This window comes from Vipera berus, assembly GCF_964194415.1.
Source record: "Vipera berus genome assembly, chromosome: Z".
Classification (NCBI taxonomy): Eukaryota; Metazoa; Chordata; class Lepidosauria; order Squamata; family Viperidae; genus Vipera; species Vipera berus.
Genome location: NC_138205.1, coordinates 59,179,754 through 59,203,009, shown reverse-complemented (window position 1 = coordinate 59,203,009; position 23,256 = coordinate 59,179,754). Strand labels below are relative to the sequence as shown.

At 40.2% G+C, this 23,256-nt stretch overlaps 1 protein-coding gene across 1 annotated transcript in view; it reads right to left on the bottom strand.

The window, feature by feature from the left end:
• INVS (inversin) overlaps nucleotides 1–23,256 on the bottom strand; it is a gene marked incomplete at its 5' end in the record, with an annotated part of 338,003 nt that overhangs the window by 311,005 nt on the left and 3,742 nt on the right. Inside the window, 1 exon segment of the mRNA XM_081345332.1 lies at nucleotides 8,645–8,811. Within this exon segment, the coding sequence (XP_081201458.1) occupies nucleotides 8,645–8,811 (167 nt within the window).

Genomic DNA, 23,256 nt, shown 5'->3' with positions numbered 1-23,256 from the left:
ATTCACTGGCCTTAGATCTGCTTCCATCTCCAGACTCAAACTATGGGAGAAATTAAACTTTTCCTCAATGGACAAAAGTTCTCAAATTATATGAGAATTCTAGATAAAGCTCCATGGACATGGTATCAAAGAAATTCCTGTTAAGAGGGGAGTGAGACAGGTGTATTTTAGCTGCCCTTCTCTTTAATATATACATTCACTCCCTTACTGACAAACTGAACTCTTCATCTATTGAAATTTGAAAACATCCTTATCTCTGTTCTGTACACAGATGATGCTGTCCTGCTTTCCCAACACAGATTAGTCTGAAACCGGCATTCCAAATACTAGCTGAGCACCGCAAAGAAGAATGCCTAGAAATTAATTACAGGGTAAATTAGTAGTTTCACTTGACTCAGTTTTCTGTGGTTGTAATTATGGTGAATTCAAGTATAACATGATTGCCCTTGCCCAAAGTTCCTATAACTTCTACTCCCTCACTGATTTTGTCCCTATCAGTAACAATTAAGCTAGTATAGCTATCCATCTCCCCTTCATGGATTACTGCCTTGTCGTGGCGAAGGGGCTTGCGTAATTCAATGAAGCTATGAGCTATGCCGTGCAGGGCCACCCAAGACGGACAGGTCATAGCAGAGAGTTCTGACAAAACGTGATCCACTGGAGAAGGAACTGGCAAACCACTCCAGTATCTTTGCCATGAAAACCCTATGGACAGTACCAAAAGGCAAAACGATATGATGCTGGAAGATGAGCCCCTCAGGTCGGAAGGCGTCCAATATGCTACTGGGGAAGAGCAGAGGGCTAGTACTAGTAGCGCCAGAAAGAATGAAGCGACTGGACCAAAGCCAAAAGGACGCTCAGCCGTGGATATGTCTGGTGGTGAAAGGAAAGTCCGATGCTGTAAAGATTTTTTCTCAATAGGAACCTGGAATGTAAGATCCATGAATCAAGGAAAGCTGGACGTGGTCAAACAAGAGATGACAAGACTAAACATCGACATCTTAGGTATCAGCGAACTAAAATGGACAGGAATGGGTGAATTTAATTCAGATGACTATCAGGTATACTACTGCGGGCAAGAATCCCTCAGAAGAAATGGAGTAGCCTTCATAGTCAATAAAAGAGTAGGAAAAGCAATACTAGGATACAATCTTCAAAATGACAGAATGATCTCAGTTCGAATCCAAGGCAAACCATTCAATATCACAGTAGTCCAAGTCTATGCCCCAACCACCGGTGCAGAAGAGGATGAAATTGACCGGTTCTATGAAGCTCTACAGCACCTTATAGAACTAACACCAAAAAATGATGTCCTTATCATCATGGGGGATTGGAATGCTAAAGTAGGAAGCCAAAAGATAACCGGAATAACAGGCAGGTTTGGCCTTGGAGTACAAAATGAAGCAGGGCACAGGCTGATAGAATTTTGTCAAGAGAATACGATGGTCATAGCAAACACTCTTTTCTAACAACCCAAGAGACGGCTTTACACATGGACATCACCAGACGGTCAACACAGAAATCAGATTGACTATATGCTCTGCAGCCAAAGATGGAGAAGCTCTATACAGTCAGTAAAAACAAGACCAGGAGCTGACTGTGGCTCAGACCATGAGCTTCTTGTTGCAAAGTTTAGGCTTAAACTGAAGAAAGTAGGGAAAAGCGCTAGGCCAGTCAGGTATGAATTAAATCATATCCCTGTTGAATATACAGTAGAGGTGACAAATAGATTTAAGGAATTAGATCTGATAGACAGAGTGCCTGAAGAACTATTTATTTATTTATTTATTTATTTGTTTTTTATAAACCGCCCTTCTCCCGAGGGACTCGGGGCGGTGTACAGAATAGGGTAGGCATACAGAATGAACAATAGTGAAAAACAAACAATAGCAAAATACAAACTGGGACCCCAATTAGAGCTATCAGGCCAGGCCGGACTGCTGGAACAGGTAAGTTTTTAATTCGCGCCGGAAGGTGCGGAGGTCAGGGGCCATCCGGATTTCGGTTGGCAAGCTGTTCCAGAGGGCTGGCGCACCCACTGAGAATGCCCTCCCCCTGGGGGTCACCAGCCGACATTCCTTGAGCGGTGGCACCCTGAGGAGGCCTTCTCTGTGGGAGCGCACAGGACGGTGGGGTGCTGACATTGGCAGAAGGTGCTCCCGTAGGTAGTCCGGACCCATGCCATGTAGGGCTTTGTATGTCATTGTTAGCACCTTGAACTTCACACGGAAGGCAACTGGAAGCCAGTGCAGCGCACGGAGGAGAGGTGTGATATGGGAGTATCGGGAGGCTCCCAAGAGTGTCCGTGCCGCTGCACTTTGCACCAGTTGAAGCTTCCGAGTGGATCTCAAGGGCAGCCCCAAGTAGAGAGCGTTACAGTAGTCTAGGCGAGAGGTCACAAGAGCATGGGTGACTGTACGTAAGGCATCCAGGTCCAGATAAGGCCGTAATTGGCGAACTAGTCGAACCCGGGAGAAGGCCCCCTTGGTCACAGCTCCTATGTGATCTTCCAGGGAGAGCTGCGAGTCAAGGAGGACACCCAGGTTGCGGGCCCTATCAACAGGGGGTAGTAACTTGTCCCCGATGTTAAGGGATGGGATGTTCTGAGTATCCTGGCTTGCCGGTATGTACAGCCATTCAGTCTTGTCCGGGTTCAGTTGAAGCCTGTTCCTCCCCATCCATTCCCGGACCGCTTTCAGGCAGCGGGACATCACGTCGAGGGCATCACTGATGTTGTTTGGAGTTGAGATGAAAAGCTGGGTGTCATCAGCATACTGATGGTACCCTACTCCAAAGCTGCGAATGATCTCGCCCAGCGGTTTCATGTAGATGTTGAACAGGAGAGGCGAGAGGACCGACCCCTGAGGGACTCCGCAAGCGAGAGGCCTCGGGGTCGACCTCTGTCCCCCTGCCAACACCGACTGCGAGCGACCCTGGAGAAAGGAGGAGAACCAACGCAGAACCGTGCCTCCCACTCCCAGTCCCCTGAGGCGTCGCAGCAAGATACCATGGTCGATGGTATCGAAAGCCGCCGAGAGGTCTAATAAGACTAGGACAGAGGAATGGCCCCTGTCCCGGGCTCTCCAGAGATCATTTATCAGAGCGACCAATGCCGTCTCCGTGCTGTAGCCCGGCCTGAAGCCCGATTGGTACGGGTCTAGATAAACCGCTTCATCCAGGATCTGAGGGAGTTGGTGCGCCACCACGCTCTCAACAACCTTCGCAAGGAAGCGAAGATTGGAGACTGGACGAAAGTTATTCAATGAGGATGGGTCCAAGGTGGGCTTCTTGAGGAGAGGTCTCACCACCGCCTCCTTCAAGGCGGTGGGGAAGTGACCCTCACTCAGAGAAGCGGAGATGACCGCCAGGAACCAGCCTCGTGTCCCCTCTCGAGCTGCATATGCCAGCCAGGAAGGGCACGGGTCCAGTAAGCATGTGGAGGAGCTCAACCTCCTCATAATCCTGTCCACTTCCTTCGGAGTCACAGGATCAAATTCCTCCCAGGTGACGTCGACAAGACTGTCCATGCCTTGTTCTTCCAACTCAGCCCAGTTGGAGTCCAGGCCGGTTCGGATCCGAGCAATTTTATCCAGCAGATATTGGCCGAATTCCTCGGCTCGACCCTGCAAGGGTTCCTCCCTCACCTCTTGGTTCAGTAGGGAGCGAGTCACCCTGAACAAGGCAGCCGGGCGATTATCTGCGGACGCGATGAGGGTGGAAAAGTAGTTGGATTTTGCCACCCTTATCGCAGCGAGATAAGACCTGGTGAGGATTCTTAATCGCAATCGGTCGGATTCGGATCGACTGGATCTCCAACGGCTCTCTAGGCCCCGTCTCCAACGCTTCATTTCCCGGAGCTCCGCGGTGAACCATGGGGCTCGTTGGGATCTGCGCCGGGTCAGAGGCCGCATGGGTGCAACTCGGTCCAGAGCCTCCGTGGCTGCCTTCTCCCAGGCTTCCACTAAGAGGTTCGCAACATTGTACAACAGGTAGCAACCAAAACCATCCCAAAGAAAAAGAAATGCAAGAAAGCAAAATGGCTGTCTGAGGAAGCTTTGCAAATAGCTGAGGAAAGGAGGGAAGCGAAAGGCAAGGGAGAAAAAGAAAGATATGCCCAATTAAATGCAGAATTCCAAAGAATAGCTAGAAGAGATAAGAATGTCTTCTTAAATGAACAATGCAAAGAAATAGAAGAAAACAATAGAATAGGGAGGACCAGAGATCTTTTCAAGAAAATTGGAGAGATTTTTCAATGCAAAAATGGGCATGATAAAGGACCAAAATGGCAGGGACCTAACAGAGGCAGAAGAGATTAAGAAGAGGTGGAAAAATTACACAGAAGAACTATACAAGAATGAGCTTAACGTCCCTGATAATCACAATGAGGTGGTCACTGACCTCGAGCCAGACATCCTAGAATGTGAAGTGAAGTGGGCCTTACAAAAGCTGAGCAACAACAAAGCTAGTGGAGGTGACAGTATTCCAGCTGAGCTATTCAAAATCTTAAAAGACGATGCAGTAAAAGTGCTACACTCAATTTGCCAGCAAATTTGGAAAACTCAACAGTGGCCACAGGATTGGAAAAGATCAGTTTACATTCCAATTCCAAAGAAAGGCAGTGCCAAAGAATGTTCAAACTATCGCACCATTGCACTCATTTCTCATGCTAGTAAAGTTATGCTTAAAATTCTACAAGCTAGACTTCAGCAGTATGTGGATCGAGAACTACCAGAAGTACAGGCAGGATTTCAAAGAGGCAGAGGAACAAGAGATCAAATTGCTAACATACGCTGGATCATGGAGAAAGCTAGAGAGTTCCAGAAAAACATCTACTTCTGCTTCATTGACTATGCTAAAGCCTTTGATTGTGTGGATCATAACAAACTGTGGCAAGTCCTTAAAGAGATGGGCATACCAGACCATCTTATTTGTCTCTTGAGAAACCTATATGCAGGCCAAGAAGCAACAGTGAGAACTGGACACGGAACCACTGATTGGTTCAAAATTGGAAAAGGAGTCCGGCAAGGCTGTATACTGTCGCCTTGCCTATTTAACTTATATGCAGAGCACATCATGAGAAAGGCAGGGCTAGATGAATCAGAAGTTGGAATTAAGATTGCCGGAAGAAACATCAACAACCTAAGATATGCAGATGATACCACTCTAATGGCAGAAAGTGAAGAGGATCTAGAGCCTCTTGTTGCGAGTGAAGAAGGAGAGTGCAAAACTTGGGTTGAAACTAAACATTAAGAAAACCAAGATCATGGCATCCGGCCCTCTCAATTCCTGGCAAATAGATGGGGAAGAAATGGAGGTAGTGACAGATTTTATTTTCCTGGGCTCCAAGATCACTGCAGATGGGGACTGTAGCCAAGAAATTAAAAGACGCTTGCTCCTCGGGAGGAAAGCCATGTCAAATCTAGACAGCACACTAAAAAGCAGAGACATCACCCTGTCAACAAAAGTGCGTATAGTCAAGGCGATGGTCTTCCCAGCTGCAATGTATGGCAGTGAAAGCTGGACCATAAGAAAGGCTGAGCGCCAAAGAATTGAAGCCTTTGAACTATGGTGCTGGAGAAGACTCCTGCGAGTCCCTTGGACTGCAAGGCGATCAAACCGGTCAGTCCTAGAGGAGATCAACCCTGACTGCTCTTTAGAAGGCCAGATCCTGAAGCTAAAACTCAAATACTTTGGCCATCTAATGAGAAGGAAGGACTCACTGGAGAAGAGCCTAATGCTGGGAAAGATTGAGGGCAATAGAAGAAGGGGACGACAGAGAATGAGGTGGCTGGATGGAGTCACTGAAGCAGTAGGTGTGAGCTTAAATGGACTCCAGAAGATGGTAGAGGACAGGAAGGCCTGGAGGAACATTGTCCATAGGGTCACGATGGGTCGGACACGACTTCGCAACTAACAACAACAACAAGCTATCCATCTAGTTCCCTCCTCTCAGCTAAGCAAGTCAGGAACCTGTTTGATCTCTCATTCTCCACGAAGTTTGTTTGCTTTTCATACTTAATTATGTTAGTTTTTCAAAATACAAAGAAAAATGAAAATAAAGGGAAAGTAAGGGAGAAAAAAAGGGAAGAAGAAAAAGTATAGAGGAAAAGAAAAGCGTCTGATTCTTTTTAGCACAGTAGATAAGGTAATAACACACAATCTCAACTTTTTGCTTTTACATAATAATACATATTAGTTATTTCTATAATAACAAGCCTATCCAATCAGCAAACCCAAAGTCAAGATTTCATTTTTCCATCTCCACCACAAAGTCCAAAAGTAGTTTCCAAGTAGAAAAAAGTTGTATTCTTTTGTTTAACTAAAACAATCAATTTAGCCATTTCTATTAACTCCATTAGCTTTTGCAGCCAGTCATCCATTGTGGGAATTAAAATATCTTTCCATTTTTGTGTATAGAGCATTCTTACTGCTGACAGCATGTATAACATCTAAGCTTCATTTTTTTCTAATTCTTTGTCCATTAAGTCTAAAAGAAAAGTCTCTGGTTTTATCTTTATATTCATTTTAAGAACCTTCTGTATTAAGATGTGAATACTACTTCAATATGTCACAGATCCATCACAGATGATAAAAATTTCTTCTTTACATTTACACTTCCAGCCTACATATGACATACATACATTTTTGACAATTTATCTGAAGTTAAATACCAACAGTACATAATTTTATTAAAAAAATGTTTTAAGTTATAATTTAATATAACCTTTAAACCATGTTTTCCTGCTGTTCAAGCATTATATTATATACTTTTTTATATCATTCCAGAGAGATACAAAATTGTTTTAAAACAACTTGGAATTTGTACTTCTCAGTGTTACCCAAGATATATTCACCTTTTTCTGCACCTTGAAGCCCAACGTTTTGATCAATATTTCATAGTCCTGAGAGGTCATATTCTCAACAAGCATTGTTGTTTTCTGTTTGTTTATTTTGAAGTCTGCTAAAACTCCAAAGTCATTTAGTTTCTTCATCAAGTATTCTATATCGGCTTTTGGGTCTTGCAAAATATAAGTTGAGGGCAAATGCTCTGAATTAAAAATGCTTTTTAATATTTATGCTTATTTTCTCATCCTGTCTAATATCCTTATTCAAAACATTCAGCACCAATATAAACAACAAAGGATAAGGGGCATCCTTGGCTCATGCCCTTTTGAATTTCACATAGTTTTGTTTGCTTTTAGAGCTGCTTGTTTTTCACTATAGTATTTTAACTATTCAATAATATTCAAAACATCTTCACATTGTCTCTTAACTGTCTTTGTGGCAAAAAGTCAGATTGATCTTCATGGATATATGCCTGTAAAACCTCCTTCAACTTTTCTGCTGATATTGCATCAAAAAGTTTATAATCATTATTTAGCAAGAAAATTGGTCTATAGTTTTTTATTCTCAGGACATTTTGACCCTCATTTGATAGTAGCGCAATATTGGCTTCTTTACAGGTTTGAGGCATCTTTGCTTCCTGTAGTACACCATTCATTATGTCTTTTAACGGCGGTAAGAGTTGGGCCTCAAATTTTTTATAATATTGACTTGTGCGACCATCTTGAACCTGGGCTTTACCTGTTTTCATTTTTAATAGCTTTTGATATTTCAAAGGCAGTTACTAGATTGTTCATAATTGTCTCTGAGCATGTGAAAGTTTAGGTAAGTGTTGACTTTGCAGATAATTACCTATTTTTTGCATATCAAGTAAAGGTTGGAATAAAAATTGTAAAAGAACATTTTAATGAACGATGAACAGAAGTCTACAAAATGGACCCTTGCATAGGTCTTTGGGGATTCAAGATAGAGTAAGATGTAGTGCAGTGCCATGTTAATAGCATCATGTGCCAATCTATTTCCCCAGTAGGCAAACTGCAAGGGGTCTAGCAGTGTATCTGTGATGATTTTCATGTGGGCCTGCACTAATCTCTAAAAGGTCTTCATAATTACAGATGTCAGAATGATTGGTCTGAATGGAGAAAACTCACACAGGGCATAAAAGGATTGCAATTAATGAATAGTGTCGACATCACAAAATGTCTTTAGTGTAGTACCATTTTTACACCATCCATTGTACTAATTATCCTTTAAAATTAATGACTCATTTATAGTTTATGAAAGGCAATTCTTTAAAAAGCATACAAATACAAAAAATCCACTGTGCTATTCAGCTTCCCCATTTTTTCCACCTAATTCTTAATAATACTTTCCTCCAGCAAATGTGTTAACATGTGAAATGCAGTAGTTACTTTCACTAATCTGGACTCTAAGGTCCTATTAATATATCCTGAGATAGATTAACATTGTTAGTAGCTGCATCACATACTGACTTAGATTCCACCCACACCTCCATTCCAGTCACATATATTACTTATAGCAAGGGGGTTCCCATCCGTAATCCCTCAAATTATTTGCTCATTACCAAAGAACTGGTGAATATTTATATTAATTTTGAACAACTCCTTGCTAAAGCCTTCTATTTTTAAGTATTCTATTTAATTCCAAAAATAACTTGCCTTAAGGTAACAAAGAAGACAAAGGATGACTTTTATCTGAGAAATGCAGATAAGGTTGTCTTAGGTACACAGAATTGCTGATTCCAGTATGCACATCCAAGTTTTTAATATTATTTAGTTACCTTTTGTGCAGCAAGATGGAGAGCTGTCCTCTGACTATGGTCAGCTTTATCAACATCTGTTCCTGTCTTCAATAAAGCCTCAGCACAGTCTAGCCTATCAGCCAAGATGCAATACATGAGAGGAGTTCTTCCAAACTGGTCCTCTTTGTCTTTCAGATCAGGATTGCCTAAGAATGTAAACAATATTGCTAGGTTTTATACAGACTTGCATGAACATAACTTATGAAAAAAATAAATATGACTGAATGACATATTTTAACAGGGAATGCTATCCTAGTAACTCAACATCAATAGACATGCATATTAGTAAGATATTAGGAATGGTTTCATTAAGAAGACATTTTACAAATTAGCTAGAATTCCTGGCAATGATTTACTTAATGTTATTTAAGGAGGCCAACAGAGGCAATCCTTTAAATTCCACAGGCACAATATATCAATCAAATTTTACCAACAAGGAAATATGATAAAGTCCATATTCTGATATTGTTCCTGTGAAATAACTGCCTAGAGTAGGAAGAAGAGCTAATAAGAAGTTAATATAAATGGTTATGAGGCATACTCTATGCATGTGGACTCAGCCAGCAAAAAAGACTGGCCTTAGGCAGAACTACTATGCTTTGAATACAGGAACAATTACTGTACATTATGTGATTTGCTCCCCTGTGCCTCTCTGAACAGAATTGGAAAATAAAGATTTTGCTTATTTGCTACTGATATCTATCTTTTAATTGAATGTTAGCTCTTCTCAGAACTCTATTATTTGGAGAGGGGGGTGATTTCTTTATTCTTTATTCCTGCGGGTTCTGCCATACTCCTGGGGGGAGGGGGGAAGCCATGGGTGCTATGGTATATCTTCTTTGCTTAACTATAGTCGCCACAATGCATCCTCTCCACTTCCCTCTATCTGCTTTCTCTTTGAACTATTTCCCATCATACCAGCCTGGAGAGAGAATGGAATGCACCTTTGGCCATCTGGCTTATCTCTAGCTGTGAAAAGACATGAAGTGTTCCCACAGCAGATTCACACCTGCAGATTGGCTCATTTGAACTGACCAGATGGACTATTGGAGTGGGGTTTTGCTAGTTGCTCCTTTAACTTAATGTTTCACACAGGAAACCCTCAGATCCTGCCTTCTATGCTTGCTGTCAACTTCTCCTAATAAAAGTTCCTTTTGGAATGAAGCTGTTCCAAAAGTTCTGCTTTCTTAGGAGGGGGGATTGAGGCAGGTTCTTACAGCTCTTCTTGGAAACAATAAGACTTGTACAAACTGATACTTTATTAATAATTAATGTTTTTATATTCTTGCTTTGTGTTAAACCCAAAGATATTTTGATAGTGAAATGGGTGGCGTATAAATTTAGTTAATAAATAAATACCATGACATCCTTTCTGAGGTTTCTATCAATTTGTTTTGTGATTTTAAGTCAATGTGAAGGTCTGATTATTTAACTTTGGTAGTATCCAGCTATGGAAATGGAATAATTAGAAGGATAAGCATACCATTCCTCTGCTTCATTCAAAGGATGCTGGTACATATCTGTTAGGAACCTATCTCATATATATAGTTGGAATAGTTGGCCTTAAAAATTTATAGGGCAGTTTGCCCTTGGGAATTTCTAAAAGATATACAGTAGCTATGCACCAATGGCAGGAGACATAGCATGGTTGAAGGAAGTATATTGAAACAAGCCTTGCTGAAAGAAATTCTAAATTTGTATGTGAAGATAATTTGCTCATTTGTTATGCAAAAAAAGAAAAAAAGAAACCAAACTGAAATGAGAATAGATCCTCTAAGCCTGAGATATTAGATTTTGGTGCTCAATATCATAAAACAATGGGAAAAGGCTTATTTTGCTTCTTTCTCTTTTAGATTAAGTAATTCAGATGAGAAGAGCTCTATCTCCATAACTATATTATTTGCAATTGACAGCCATGAATTATGGAAAGAATGTTGCAATGACACTGAGAGGTAAGAGGATTCATGTTTGTAGCCTAATTTAGCCCATTTAGAAAAATGAATATTGCGCTATTACTACAGGTAGTCCTCGAGTTACGAATGGAGCAGTGGGCTAATGCCTCCTTAAGTAACACCAGCTGCCTGCAATTAGTGCAGGTTCGCGTCCCACCAGGCTCAAGGTTGACTCAGCCTTCCATCCTTCCGAGGCAGGTAAAATGAGGACCCAGATTGTTGGGGGCAATAAGCTGACTTTGTAATAATGCCGCTTGGGGTGTGTGTGAAAGCCCTAATAAGCAGGCATATACATAGAATGAAGGCTACTGCTAAGCTTGTAAGACGCCCTGAGTCTTCGGAGAAGGGCGGGATATAAACGGAAATAAAATAAATAAATAAAAAAAAAATTCCATTTGTAACTTGAGAATTCATGGGAGTGAATCTCACATCTCGAACGAGATCAGTCCCTGCTCGTTAACACATGCACAGCTTGTTAAGTGCACATGAGGTATCTCAGGGTGGGGAAGGCCCTGGAGGGCCTAGTGATGGAACAGGCTCCCAAGGCCTCCCCAACCCACTAAGGTACTTCATGCTTCTCCCTCCCTTCCTGCTGCGCAGGACTCACTTACCTTGTAAGATCTGTCTCCTCTCTGCCATGGTTTCTGCCTTTGAGGGAGAGAAGAGTCGATGGAAGCTCCTGGGTCCCTGTAATATCATGGGAGTTCAGGCACCTATCCTCTTTTGCAGAGAATGGGAGCCTGAACTCTCACAGTGTTTGCTCCCACCCCAAATCCATATACATGTATTTGTGAAGCAATACGGTGGTTGGGTAGTCAAAATAACAAATAACAAGTTGTAAATAGTTCAGGTTGCATCAACAGGGATTCCCTCTCTGATTCCCTTAGTTATCACATAGTCAAAATAGTCAAGTTAATACACTTCTAGTTGTAACCTAGTCAATTAACAAAAATTTTCAATATATTTTCACTAATACATATCAATATCCTGTTTTAAAATTTTATCTAATTGCAATAGAATATTCTAGAATAGCCTATAATATAGAAAAGAAAGCTTAATTTTTGGGTAACCCACAATACCCTATTTCAATAAAGAATATTTCTCTTGTCTACCATACTTACATTGTTCATTACAAAACATTCTTATGTTTTACCATTAAAGTCTAGTTTTCATCTTAACAAATCACCAATTTTTAGAAAGATATTTTTTGTCTTAACCGTTCAACAATTATTAAAAAACTATCTTTTATATATAGAATTCTAGATTCTATAATATAGTTCAAAAGTAACAACTAATATATTCTATAAGTCGTCTTAACCATATATCAATTGTTAAAATACTATCTTTTGATATATCATTCCAAATTCTATAATATAGTTCAGAATTATATTCTAAAAGCTTACTTTTGTTTTCCCTTACAGATCCAGAACCTAAATGTAAAATCAGTTATATTTTTAAAGATTCCCCTTAATCCACTGAAAGGTATTTTTATACTCTATCTTTAGGAATCCCACAAAAGAAACAAGTTCAGTTTTTAAAATCTAACTCTTGCCTTCCTTTTGTGCCAATCAGGCTTCCCTTTTAGAATCTTTAAATTATCAAATGTATCCCTTTCTTCCTATACCCCTTATTTGAATCCAGGGAGCGTATCCAAATGTCAATTTTGCAAGGAAAGTGTCCCCTTTGTAACCATTGTAGTTTTGCTTTGATAATTCAGTTTTTGATGATTGATGTAATATAGTTGTCATTAGATCAGTCAAGTCTTTTTCTTCTTCCAATTCTATCTGGGTTAGGTAGAAAGTAGTAGCTGGTGTTATGACTGTCATTTGATGAGTTGAATTCTCAATACAGTGTATATGAAGGCCTTTAGTGTCTTCACTCTTAGTATTGCTTTCTTCAGGTGCTGTTGCTTTTTGAGTTGTAAGTTTTGTAGTTGCCATTGAAGTTTGGACTTTAAGATTTTCTGTAGGTTGCATTTGTTGTTCTTTGAAATCTCCTATTTTAGTGTTAGTTTCCACTTCTTCTATTTGGTTTTGGATTATCTTCCTCATTTAAAGTCAAAATTTGATTTGGTGGGTTTAAGTTGTCAGATTTTTCTTGCAGTTTGGCTTTAATTTGCTCTGTCATTACCAAAACCGTGTCCAGTATCAGTTTATAGTCAAGTGGTGGGATATATTCATCCATTTTGTTATTATTTACAGCTAAATCTTCCATGGAGGCTATTTTAATAAGAGTCAAAGATTATCCACCTCCGAAAGAGTTATTTTCAGTGCCAGGTGTTCCCACACTTATCTTTAAAAATAATGTCAAGGACAGCTCTGTTATTCAGTAAGCTCTCACAACAGAAAAAAGAAATTTATTTGCTGTACCAGGTTTTGCCACAAGATGTCATCAATAACATACAAAATGCAATGTAAAAACTTACTTTTTTTCCAAATTAATATAGAACTTTTTTAGCATTAGTCCAATTTTTCCCCTTAATTCACAGGTTAGAGAGAAAATAGGATAGTGGATCCCCAGCAAAAAATTGGAGCTTTTTAGTAAATACAGATGAAATTGTTTAATTTCTTTGCTGAATTACTTGAGTTTCTTTTAAAGCTTTAAGGCATTAAGATTTGTTCCCAGAGTAGATATTCGCATTTTTTCAAAAAATGGGGAAAGAGATTTTCAGGAAAGTCCCACAGGAAGATGGTTAAGGGAATAGGAAAGGTAAAGGCTCACCCAGGTCCTCCAGATTGATTCTTAGTGCTAGGTAGTGCTTTTGGCAGGGAGCGACTTAGTGATCAGCCATCTTTATGGCCGGTCTCTTCTTCTTCAGGCCAAAGGAGATTGTCCCGGATTCAAGCGGAGAGCTGCCGCCCTTCCGCGATCACAGGAAAGGCCCCCTCATGGTAATCGCCCTTCCAGGGTGATTTTTGACCCTTTTCAGGGTCCTCCAAAAAAGAAAGAGCAGAAGGCAGGAAGCGGACTGTTCCTGCACATCCAGAAGCGCTGCGTGCGCAAACCAGAAGCATCTTTTCTCTTTTTATATTCAATCCTGCTACTTCTCCAAATTCTTCAACCTTTGTCAATAATTTAGGGCTTGTCTCCAAGGGATCTTCTAAAATAAATGTGAAATTCCATGTATTACACATATAGTTCAAGAGAATATTATTTCCCCAAAATTTTAGCTTTTCTTCACAATCATATTTACGTAGTCTACTACTTTTTAAAAGTAGTAGGGTGGGGAATTATAGGGTGGGGAATTATAGAAACATGTGTTTTATTATCCCCAACAAAAATGCTGTTTTTGACAGGAAAGAGTGAACCAGCACAGAACTATACAGGTGAAACTCGAAAAATTAAAATATGGTGCAACAGTTCATTTATTTCAGTAATGCAAATTAAAAGGGGAAACTAATATATGAGATAGACTAATTACATGGACCATAAGAAAGGCTGAGCGCCAAAGAATTGAGGCCTTTGAACTGTGGTGCTGGAGAAGACTCCTGCGAGTCCCTTGGACTGCAAGGCGATCAAACCGGTCAGTCCTAGAGGAGATCAATCCTGACTGCTCTTTAGAAGGCCAGATTCTGAAGCTAAAACTCAAGTACTTTGGCCACCTAATGAGAAGGAAGGACTCACTGGAGAAGAGCCTAATGCTGGGAAAGATCGAGGGCAATAGAAGAAGGGGACGACAGAGAATGAGGTGGCTGGATGGAGTCACTGAAGCAGTAGGCGCGAGCTTAAATGGACTCCAGAAGATGGTAGAGGACAGGAAGGCCTGGAGGAATGTTGTCCATAGGGTCGCGATGGGTCGGACACAACTTCGCAGCTAACAACAATTACATGCAAAGCAAGATAGTTCGAGCCGTGATTTGTCATAATTGTGATGATTATGGTGTACAGCTCATGAAAATCCCAAATCCACAATCTCAGAAAATTAGAATATTGTGAAAAGGTGCAATATTCTAGGCTCAAAGTGTCCCACTCTAATCAGCTAATTAAGCCATAACACCTGCAAAGGATTCCTGAGTCTTTAAATGGTCTCTCAGTCTGGTTCAGTAGGAATCACAATCATGGGGAAGACTGCTGACCTGACAGTTGTGCAGAAAACCATCATTGACACCCTCCATAAGGAGGGAAAGCCTCAAGAGGTAATTGCAAAAGGAGGTGGATGTTCCCCAAGTGCTGTATCAAAGCACATTAATAGAAAGTTATGTGGAAGGGAAAAGTGTGGAAGAAAAAGGCGCACAAGCAGCAGGGATGACCGCAGCCTGGAGAGGATTGTCAGGAAAAGGCCATTCAAAAGTGTTGGGGACTTTCACAAGGAGTGGACTGAGGCTGGAGTCAGTGCATCAAGAGTCACCACACAGAGACGGATCCTGGACATGGGCTTCAAATGTCGTATTCCTCTTGTCAAGCCACTCCTGAACAACAAACAACATCAGAAGTGTCTTACCTGGGCTAAAGAAAAACAGACCTGGTCTGTTGCTCAGTGGTCCTAAGTCCCCTTTTCTGATGAGAGCAACTTTTGCATCTCATTTGGAAACCAAGGACCCAGAGTCTGGAGGAAGAATGGAGAGGCACACACTGCAAGATGCTTGAAGTCCAGTATGAAGTTTCCACAGTCTGTGTTGATTTGGGGAGCCATATCTTCTGCTAGTGTTGGTCCACTGTGCTTCAGTCCAGGGTCAACGCAGCCGTCTACCAGGAGATTTTAAAATGCTTCATGCTTCCTTCCGCAGACGAGATTTATGGGGATGCTGACTTCATTTTCCAGCAGGACATGGCACCTGCCCACACTGCCAAAAGCACCAAAACCTGGTTCAATGACCGTGGGATTACTGTGCTTGATTCACCAGCAAACTCGCCTGACCTGAACCCCATAGAGAATCTATGGCAGACATGTCAAACACAAGGCCTGGGGGCCGGATCCAGCCCGCGAAGTGGTTTCATGTGGCCCGCGAAGCCATCCTAGAAACAGTGAGGGAACGGCCCCCAGTGCCTTGGCCCTGGCCCAGAGACCCTCCTGCCAGAGACCCTCAGATCTGTCCCACTACTGCCAAGGCCCCCATAGGCACCCTTGATGCGAACAATGTAGAGCTGGCCATGCCCACCCAGTAGGCCATACGCACTCTAGCCATGCTCACCCAGTAGGCCATGCCCACCCTGGCCATACCCACCCGGTCCCCTCAGGGCAACCGCAATGCTGATGTGGCCCTCAATGAAATTGAGTTTGATACCCCTGATCTGTGTGGCATTGCCAAGAGAAAGATGAGAGACGTGAGACCGAACAATGCAGAAGAGCTGAAGGCCACTATTGAAGCATCCTGGTCTTCCATAATACCTCAGCAGTGCAACAGGCTGATAGCTTTCATGCCACGCCGCATTGAGGCAGTAATTGCTGCAAAAGGGGCCCAAACCAAGTACTGAGTACATATGCATGCTTATACTTTTCAGAGGTCCGATATTGTTCTATGTACACTCCTTGTTTTATTGATTGCATGTAATATTCTAATTTTCTGAGATTGTGCATTTGGGGTTTTCATGAGCTGTACGCCATAATCATCACAATTATGACAAAACACGGCTTGAACTATCTTGCTTTGCATGTAATGAGTATCTCATATATTAGTTTCCCATTTTAAGTTGCATTACTGAAATAAATGAACTTTTGCATGATATTCTAATTTTTTGAGCATGCCAACCATATAACAAATCATATCCTTCAATATTCAGTAATCTCCCTTGTGTTAAATTAAACCAATTAATTACTAATTGATGATAATGCCGCAGCCTCATAGTATAATTTAAAATTGGGCATTTTAAGACCACCTCTTTCACGTACATCTTGCATTATCTTAAGTTTAACTCTCGGTCTCTTCCCTGCCCAAATAAATTTATTAATACCTCTCTCCCATTCCTCCAAATCTGAGTCTTTTTTAAGTATAGGTATCATTTGAAACAAAAATAAGAATTTAGGTAAAACATTCATTTTCACAGCTGAAATTCTTCCCAATAAGGACAATTGTAATTTTTTCCAACTATCTAATTCTTTTTGTATTTTTAACCATAACAATTCATCATTATTTTTATATAATTTCACATTTGAAGCTGAAAGATATACCCAAGTATTTGATCTTCTTAACTATTTCAAATCCCGTTAGTTTTCCTAAAACTTCCTTTTGTTCTTTAGTCATATTTTTAGACAATATTTTAGTTTTTTGCCTATTTACCTTAAATCCAGAAACTTGTCCATATTGTAAAATTATTTCCATTAAATCTATAACTGATTGAGTTGATTGACTTAATGTAATTACCAAGTCACCCGCAAATGCTTTCAATCTATAATCTTGATCTTTAATCTTAATTCCCTTTATTTTCTTTGAATCACGTATCTTGATCAACAATATTTCCAATGTTAAAACAAACAAAAATAGCGACAGCGGACAACCCTGTCTTGTACCCTTTTCAATTTTACAAGCTTCTGTTAAACTACCATCAATTATTATTTGAGCTGTTTGTTTTTGATATATTGCCCTAATAGGTTGTAAAAACTTATCACCAAACTCCATCTTCTCCAAAACTTTAAATAAAAATTGCCAATTCAATTGATCAAAGGCCTTTTCGGCATCCAAAAAGATCAGCACTGCGGGGACTTGATTATTTCTTTCCAAAAATTCTGATAAATTTACAATATGTCTCACATTATTTTTCATTTGTCTACCACTTATAAATTCTGTTTGATCACTATGAATCATTTGCTGCATAACCTTCATTAATCTATTTTCTAAAATCTTTGCAAATATTTTATAATCATTATTTAAAAGCGATATAGGCCTATAATTTTTAAGTTGAACAAGATCTTGATCTTCCAGTCTAAATGCTGGAGATGTGGTAGTTTAGAAGCCACCTATTTTCATATGTGGTGGACTTGCAGAAATATAAAAGTGTTTTGGGTTAAGATTTGGTGGAACATTCAAAAGATTTTTAAGAGAAAGATAAAGTTCTCTCCGCAATTGTTTTTATTGGGCATTGTTGTAGATTGTGATGTTAAAGAAACCAATTTGATGTTGAATTTGATAACAGCAGCACAGTTACTGGTGGGACAATACTGGAAGAAGGATAGTTTGCCTACTATAGAAGAATGGGTGTTTAAAGTATCGAATCTTGCAGAAATGTCTAAGATTTTTGCTTATTCGAAGGATCATTCACAGGAAAGATATATTTCAGTTTGGAGGAGATGGATAGATTATATTCAGAATAAATATGGGACTAAAAAGTTCCATTTAGCTTATGAGTAGATTTTAGAGGGATATTGTTATTAATTTCAGTGTTAGTACTTTGTATGTATCTATGTTAAAGGGGAGTTAAAGCACATTATGAATTTAGTTAATTTTATATTACGGATAATTTTTAGTTAGAATATGATTATTATATCTATAATCCTGTATTTAGCTCTGGGAAGTGGGGGGGAAGGGGGTGGTTTGGGGTGGGTGGGTTTTGGGGATATGTATTGTAAAATCTTTTTTTGTAAAACTCTAATAAAAAAAAGATCTTGATCTTCCTTCGGGATCAAAGTTATAAATGTTGTTTTCCATGATGGAGGCACTTCTCCTCCAGATTGAATTGTTCTAAATAATTCTTTTAAAGGCTCCACCATTTCTGATTGTAAATTTTTATAATAAATAGCTGATAAACCATCTGTACCGGGTGCCTTACCCACTTTTAATTGTTTAATTGCTAAAATAATTTCTTCAGCAGTTATCAATTGATTCATCCCTTCCCGTTGCTCTTGTGTAAGTATTGGGATACTCACATCCTGTAAGTAACTATCCATATCCCTAGCATATAATAAATTATATTAGCTTTTTAAATAAGATTTTGCTGAAACACCTCTTTACCCTTATATTCTATCTTATCAATATTACGTGATCTTTGTTTTTTCCTTAATAAATAAGCTAACCACCTACCTGCCTTATTAGCATTATTAAAAGTATTATGTTTGGCATATCGTAAATTAGTTGCCACTTGATCTGCCATTAACATATCAAACTGTCCTCTTAGCAAGTTAATTACTTCTTTCAACCTCTTATCAGATGGGTTCAGAATAAGAGCTTTCTCTTTCAACTTTATTTACTCCTCTATTTCTTTACGCTTATATTCCAATCTATATCTATGTTTATTATTCAAATATATTAGCACTCCTCTCATATAAGCTTTACTTGCATCCCAAACCATTTCAATGGGAGTATCCTTATGCATATTCATAATAAAAAATTCTTGCATATGCTTTTTGCATTCTATCACATTTTCTTCATATCTAAACAAATTTTCATTTAATCTCCATGATCTTCTTTCCCCCATGCTCTTATCCAATTCCATCCAAACTGGACTATGATCTGATAGAGTTCTTGGGCATATCTTAATCTTCTTAATCCTGTCATTGTTGTGAGCATTTCTGTTGAGCATTGGCAGCGGGGTTGGATGGGGTGGGGTGTTTGGTTTTTATTCCCCCCCATCCGCTGGGTGGTTGCAGCAGGTTTTGGTCACCTCACATGTCCCTGGGACACTGACCATCATAAATATGAATCAGTTGCCAAGCATCTGAATGTAAATCGCAAGACCCTGAAGATGCTGCAACATTCCAGCTGATCGGCGCTTCTTCTGGGCTCAGAAGCACCAGAATCAGCGCCAAGCTCCAGTTGAAACCTGGGACTGATCCTGGCACTTTGGCTGAGCCCTGACAGCTCTGCAGCTCCAGCATGTCTCACTCAGGCTTGTGGGGTGCTGCCACCTGTTCATCTTATTCCCCTCCCCTAGGATGGTCGTGTACCACCTGCCAGGTGCCAATGTACCACAGGTGATACCCATACCACTGGTTAAAAAGCCCCGTTCTATAGAACCAAAAGCTTCTCAATTTATCTTTCTTTTATGCCTCAGACAGCTTCACTTTGATATGGTAAGTCAATTTTAGTTTGCCAGAAGCTTAAATCGCCGCTTATAGTTCAGGAGGGAGGGGTAAAAAAAGAGACCCCCTCATCCCTGGAGCTAAGGGCTTTGTTCTGTGAAGCTGTTGAAATGTTAAAATGCTATTTCACAGAACTGGCATTTCTACTTGCCAGTGGAAGATAGAGAAAGATAGAGATAGAGATCAACTGTTTGCTTTTGCTTTGCAGTTTCTTGTTTCCGATGATCAGCTGCTAATGGCAGACCATATGAGTGTGGTCAGCCTTTCTTCCTGCCGGTCCCGAGGGCTCCTTTGGATCTAGTGGGCCACCTACCGCTGACCCGCGAACTGCAAAATTTCACCCTTTGGCCAGTCACCTCTACGGGGCGACTTTCAGTCCTGTTGGACTCCCCAGCTGGCAGAAATTGGACTTAGGGAGAGGAGAATCATTTCCCAGAGCCCATCTTGGGGAGAATAGCAAAAGTGAAAATGAATATCCTACCAAAAATACTGTTTTTAGTTCAAATGATCCCTGTAAGGCTGGGAAAAGCCTTCTTTGATGAACTGAATATAATAATACTGAAATTTATCTGGCAAGGAAAAAAAGCGAAAATTAAAGTGAAAATGCTACAAGAAATTAAAGACAGTGGAGGATTTGGACTCCCGGACTGGATTTTATACTACCAAGCAACTATTTTAACATGGCTTAAAGAATGGATAATGCTTAGAGATAAAAAAAACTATTGTACCTAGAGGGGCATGACCTACAAATTGTTTGGCATGCTTTTCTGTGGTACGGAAAGAATAAAATACATACTTTCAAAATCATTTTATAAGGAATGCACTTCTTTTAGAATGGGAAAAAATAAAAGAAAAAATTATATTAAGATGCCTGAGTGGCTTTCAACAATGGAAGCTTTTGTAAGCAACAAATTACCCAAATTTAATTAACTACAATAAAGTTGTGACTTACAAAGATATTTTGGATAATGAAGGAAAATTGAAAGACAGACAAGACTTACAACAACAAGGTATTGACTTAGCCATGGTGGCCATATTTGCAAATTCAAACGGGATATGCTGGCCGGCCTTCTGATTCTCAGCCACTCACCCTGTGTGAACACCAAGTGAGAGCTGTGCTGAAGGCTGTGAATCCCAGAAAAGCTGTAGGCCCAGATGGGGTGCTGGGGATAGTGGTTAAGAACTGTGCTGACCAATTAGCAGGGGTCCTGACAAGGATCTTTAACATCTCCTTGCAAACGGCATGTGTACCATCATGCTTGAAAGCAGCTACCATTGTCCCAGTCCCAAAGAAAACAGCAGTTGAGTGCCTGAATGACTTATACACCTGTTGCATTAATGTCTGTAGTGATGAAATGCTTCAAAAGACTGGTTCTCCAACATCTTAGGACATGCCTCCCACCGGACTTCAACAAACATCAATTTGCCTACAGGGGGAACAGGTCGACAGACGATGCCATAGCTACTGCTCTACACTCTGTAGCAAGCCATCTAGAGAAACCTGGAAGCTATGTCAGGATGCTTTTCGTTGATTACAGCTCAGCTTTCAACACCATTTTGCCAAGAACTCATTGAAAAGCTGACTGACTTGATTCTTTCCTCCTCCCATCTGTGATTGGATTAAAGACTTTCTCAGGGACCAGCTGGAAACAGTGAGAGTCGGGTCTATTTTATCCACCCCCATGAAGCTTTGCACTGGCTCGCCACAGAGCTGCGTGCTTAGCCCCTACCTGTACTCATTGTACACATATGATTGTGTATCGTCCGACCCATCTACTGCGATAATTAAGTTCGCAGATGATACCATCGTAATGGGTCTTATTACAGGTGGAGATGAAACAGCATACAGGGGGGGAGGTACAAAAACTATCCATATGGTGTTCAGAGAACAATTTGCACCTGAACATCGGTAAGACAAAAGAGATGGTGCTAGACTTCCGGAGGAAAAGAGAGGAACCTGTCCCACTTTACATCGGGTGGGGGGGCTGTATGGAGAGAGTTTTCTCCTTTAAATTTCTGGGAGTCTACCTCTGTGAAGATCTTTCCTCGAAAGTTAATACAACCCAGGTGGGCAGAAAGGCCCAACAGAGACTCCACTTCCTCAGGGTCTTGCGGAAGAACAGGGTAGAACAACGGCTAATGACCCTCTTTTATCGGTCTACTATAGAGAGCGTCCTCTTGCACTGTATTGTGGTTTGGTATGCTGGCCTGATAGCCGCGGATAGGAAAGTATTACAGAGGGTGGTGAGCACAGCACAAGACATTGTGGGCTGTCCCCTGACACCACTGGATGACATCGGCAGGGCTCGCTGCCTTGGAAGAGTGAGGAAAATTCACAGAGATGACTCACACCCTGGTCGGTATCTCTTTACTCTCCTACCATTGGGTAGGAGATACAGGAGTATAGCCAGGCGTGCCAACAGGCTGAAGAACAGCTTTTATCCATGGGGTGTTAGGTTTTTGAATGGGAAATAATTTTATAATTTTATGTATGATTGACTTGCGAGGCTGGTATGTTGTGCAATTAGCTCACATGGTATAACAAGATGGTGGGTTTGTTGTCACTGTGAGTTGTGGGGGGGCACAAAGGGAGGCTCAGCCAATCTCAATGTATACATGGTTGTACTTTGACAATAAAGGTTCATTCATTCATTCATTCATTCATTCATTCATTCAAAAAGATGCAAAAACAATGGGACAGACAGAATTTGATCAGGTGCTGTTAAAAACAGATGAAAAGTTGATCAAGAAACTATAGATTTCTGTTAAACCTAAAGATGGAGGAAGAACAAGTAAAAGAAACAATGATAATATGGACAAAGAATTTTGGATATAATATAGAATTAGAAGAGTGGCAAAAATTATGGGAAAGAAATGTTAAATTAACGAAAGCGGTGCCATATAAAGAAAACTTATACAAAATGTTTTACAGATGGCATATGACAGCAGTGAAATTAGCAAAAATGTTTTAAAATACTTCCAACAATTGTTGGAAATGCAAACAAAGGCCAGGTACTTATTACCACATCTAGTGGACATGCCCAAAAGCAAAAAGATTTTGGGCTATGGTTGAAGAAGACAACTAAAAAACAAACAGACTTCAAACCAGGATTGTTTTTGTTAGGAATAATAGGAGCCAAGTACAAGAAAGATTGTAGATATCTAATACTACATATATTAACAGCAGCAAGAATTGTATTTGCCCAATATTGGAAAAATGAAAACTTACAACTGAAGAAGTACTAATTAAGAAAATTCTAGAGTGCGCAGAAATGGATAGATTGACTTTAGAGATTAAAGAGAAAGAAGACTCAGTGTACTTTAGAACATGGGATAACTTTTACCAATGGCTAGAAAAACAAGTCAGACAGAAAGGAATATGATGTGTAATTTTGAATATATATTAGTAAGAAGGTGACTGAGTGATTAATTAACATTGTTTATGATAATTAACTATATCTATTACTGTTAGTTAAATACATGTACTCAGACAATATACTGTTTGCTAAATATTGAAAATGTTATCTGGGAAAACCCATTCCCCAGCCCTAACCCCAATCCTAATATTGATCCCATTTTATCCCTAACCCTATAAAAACTAATAAAATGTATTAAAAAAACCCAAACATTTCTTCTGATTTTAATATTTATTCTGATAATCTATCTCTCTCCTCCAGTCCCAAGAT